Source organism: Nelumbo nucifera, chromosome 3, assembly GCF_055504915.1.
Source record: "Nelumbo nucifera cultivar China Antique chromosome 3, China Antique-T2T, whole genome shotgun sequence".
In the NCBI taxonomy this organism is placed as follows: domain Eukaryota; kingdom Viridiplantae; phylum Streptophyta; class Magnoliopsida; order Proteales; family Nelumbonaceae; genus Nelumbo; species Nelumbo nucifera.
Window position 1 is genome coordinate 66,544,841 of NC_142651.1, and position 3,947 is coordinate 66,548,787.

Consider the following 3,947-nt stretch of genomic DNA (forward strand, 5'->3'; position numbering starts at 1 on the left):
TCATCTGGTTGGTTAGAGCTTTTATGGCTATGTTTGGCTTGAAAGAAAAGGTAGGTCCGTAGGTTTGTAAAGATTTCCTTACCTTTTCCTTCAAACCAAAATACCCTAAAAACTGCATTTTCCTGGAAATGGATCTGGGGAGAAACTGCGGTAATCTTCTTTAAGGTCAAGCGTGGTAGTTATGTTGGCGTTTCTGTTGTGTAATCTGGAGTATTGTATATCCTTTAGGAATTCGGATGATCTGAACGCGATGGCTGTTCGGCTGGGTGTGAAACAAATGGCAAGGTTCCCCCCACTGTGATTGGTGCGGACCCCATGTATTTGATTACTCGCGTGGAACTTTATCATTGGTTCCACAGCCATTTTTTAGTGGGAGGTTCCCCTGAAAAGAAAAAGCATGAAATGGAGAAAAGGCCAAACATTTTCAACTACTTTAACCAACTATATCTTGTACCAGTGTGCTAGTTGTACAGACAAGAACAAACTTAAAACAAAATTCTTAGTTGATCAAGTGATTTTCCTAGGAAATGTAGCATAAAAGTTTCAATGGAAGCAATAAAATAAAACAAAAAGAAATGAATAGTTCATTCATCCTCCTGACTGCGCAACCTAGCCAGCTTGTTGGTAACAACAACATCAAGTTGTGCAGCACGCTCAACAATCTCCTTCCTCTTCCGGGTAGAAACATCATGTGCAATCTCAGCACAGTAGGTCCTGCAATATCATTACCACAAAAACATTAAAAGGGTCCTGTAAAGACTTGTTTAATGGCAAATGAGTGAATATTCCAAGTTTTGGTGAATGTGTATACATAAGAGGAGGGCAGAGTGACCAAACCTGTTGTGCATCATCAACAATTCAAGCTCCTTAACATTGTGGACTACAAATTTCTTAAAACCATTGGGAAGATGGTGGCGGGTCTTTTTGTCTGAGCCATAACCAATGTTAGGCATCAAAGTGCATCCCTTGAACTTCCTCCGCACACGAGAATCAATACCTTTTGGCCTACGCCAGTTTGGCTGTCACGAATAATAGAAGCAACCCACATTATTAGAACCCTAAAAGAAAGGAAAAGCTAAAAGTAAGAAGAGAAAGTAAAATCAGAAGGCCAAGCAAACGGGTAATCTTGTGAGAGGATTCTGCAAAATAAATTGCACAAGTCAAAATTTGCACATGTATGAAACGATTAAGATTCAGTTCATCAAGTAGATATAAATAAACAGGTTACCCTATTAAACAAATGGGAGTAAATAGTTGTCAACCTGAAGCACAAAATATTAATTACCATAACATTTTTTTTATCAATAAATTACCATAACATTTTCCATATGCAATAGTAGATTTCACTCTATAAAGAACCTTCTGATTTAATTGATTGGCTCAATAAAGAGGTTAACTGACTATTGGATTTAACATGAAATACATTGACTAGACATAACCCACAGAAATAGAATTGAAAACAATTTTGCAATACACTTAGGAGAGCTCATGCCTATGATACCTAGATAATTGTACATGCCTAGCATAGCAATACACTTAGGATTTACGATATGATTCACGATTTGAATCATGAACCCCAAGGATTTAAATTTGAATCTTATGTCCAAATCCTTTTCTGCAAAAATCTTATGATTTTTCTTTGAATCCTACAATTTGAATCATAAATCTTATGATATATACAATTCATGCGATTCAAATCAATTCAATTAAGAATTAGTTCTCTACTTTGGTCATTTTATTTTGTTAATATTTAATTTTGTCAAAGTGACTTGTTTTAAAGATCTTACTAGAAATTGACTTATTTACGTCATTTAAACCATATATTGAGTTTATTTTCCATCATATGTAGGATAAAGAGTCATTATACGAGTATTATTTAACTTTCAAGTCAAATTTGATTATATCATCTTAGGCTTCTATTTTATAAGTGGTAAATTCTATTGATTTAGGTACATACATGGTCAATATGGGTTAAAAATTCCTATTGGTATATCTCTGTTTTATTTTTTATAATCTTTTTAAAAACATAGAAATAATCTTACGATTTACAATACAATTCATGATTCGCTTTGATTTAATTTTCTCTACAATTTATAATATGATTATGATTTTCAGAACATTGGATAATAAGAAGCCACCGTGTGGACACCTTTAGATGTGTGTGTATTAACACTTTTAAAACATGTAAAGTTGCATATTTTAACCAATATACTAGAAAATATTTGCAGATAACAGAAATTTCTTTAAATTTGGCAAGAGATCAGTCTTCATAAATGGAATTTAGGCTTCAAAAACTAGATATAAATTCATGATATAGACACATTATATGGCATACCCATACCCATATCCATGTCCAAGATTTTGAGAAATAGAGAAATATCCCCATTTCACATATTTGTTTCCATGTTCATACCCATATCTGCGCATAATTGGTCAATATAACACTGCTTGAAAGTTACAACATATTCATAAAAACAAATTAGAAGTTCAATTATCCATTTCCTTCCTCTATATCCTAACAATTATCCACAAAAAACAAAGGGAAGAATTCAGAGGAAATAACGTTATTTTCAACAAACTATGGTTGGAGAAAATTATCCACCAAGTAGAGAAACCCATTAGGAAAACATAATTTTGTTTTCAAAAATCTATGGTTAGAGGAAATAAACTCCTCCGTAAGACAATGACAAAGATTTTGAGAAGATCCAATTAGTGAATTGTACCTTCACGGAGATTTTTCGGTCACTTTGGGGCCTCTTGAACTTCTTGACTCGTTTCTTTACTATCTTCTTGCTAAGAAGAGGAACGGCCATGGCTTCTGCAAATCAAGAATAACAATGTTAAAAATATAACTTGAACGAGAGCAAAATAGCAAAATATAAACTTATACATAGCTAATATGATGGGTAATCAAGTACATCTACTGCCTGTGTTTTTTCTTAATGGCTTGTCTGTGATAGATCTTAAAAAAACTGACACTTTTTTACAAATATGATACTTTAACTCTGAAATATAAACCCATTTGCCTACTCCAAGAAATCACATTCGCCGATACACGTTTGTGTTGTGTTCTATCCGAGACAACCGGTTTAATCAAGTTCACGGTTCCAACCAGAAACAATTAATCTGAACTTCTCACGAAGACCTTGACATTTACCCAAAAATCTACATAGTCAGAGGTTCACTATTGTGCAATACATGGCTCATCGCGTTCAAGTTACAACGTGAATGGTGCCAGAAATGAAGCTAAAGTGCAAAAAATAAAACCACTAAAATCTGAGATGGTGTGAATCCGAAGCAAGTTAGAAGGAGAAAACTAAAATTATCAACCCAAATGATCTTCAACTATGCAGGTTTAAATTTTTAGGATTGGATAGAGGAACAGAGAAGTCGAGAAGATGGAAAACTCACAAATCAAATCGTCTATACAATGAAGTCAAAATTAAGCATTTCATGAATAATGCAGAAAGAACAGAGTTTGCAGATTTAAAATGAAAAGAAGCAGAGGGGAAGAGGCTTACAGATTATGATTTCCGCCAAACTGCCGTCACGTTCTAAACCCTAATGACCGTGGAGAAGAAAAGGGAAGTGCCAAGGTTACCTCCTTTATATGTAAGAGAGGCTCGATTTCGTATTATTCGAGCCACCGTATTGTAATACCTTGGGATGTTCAGATGTTGGGATTGTTTTGATCTTGGTGGTTTAAAGCTTATCATTATAATATTTAATTTATGGATTATTATAATATATTATTATATAATTTAAATTTTTTAAGGAGAATGACTCTTCAGCCCACATGAGAATTCATAGTTCCACCTTACAAGTGGGATGAATCCACTATGGGGTGTTGTAATTTTAAAATTCTATAATAGGTTACAGTGCTTCTTAAAGTTTTTATTATTATAGTTTTTTATTTTCAATTATTATTATAATTTAAATTTTGTAAA

The 3,947-nt window shown here is 33.4% G+C and overlaps 1 protein-coding gene across 1 annotated transcript; it reads right to left on the reverse strand.

Moving 5' to 3' along the window:
* Positions 1-403: 403 nt before the first annotated feature.
* Positions 404-3,662, reverse strand: LOC104588917 (large ribosomal subunit protein eL32z-like). The gene is made up of 4 exons (XM_010247042.2): positions 3,522-3,662; positions 2,724-2,818; positions 838-1,019; positions 404-714 (listed from the first exon to the last, which is right to left on the reverse strand). The coding sequence occupies exons 2-4, from the start codon at positions 2,811-2,813 to the stop codon at positions 585-587; spliced, it is 402 nt and encodes a 133-aa protein (XP_010245344.1). The 5' UTR covers positions 2,814-2,818; positions 3,522-3,662; the 3' UTR covers positions 404-584.
* Between the last annotated feature and the right edge of the window lie 285 nt (positions 3,663-3,947).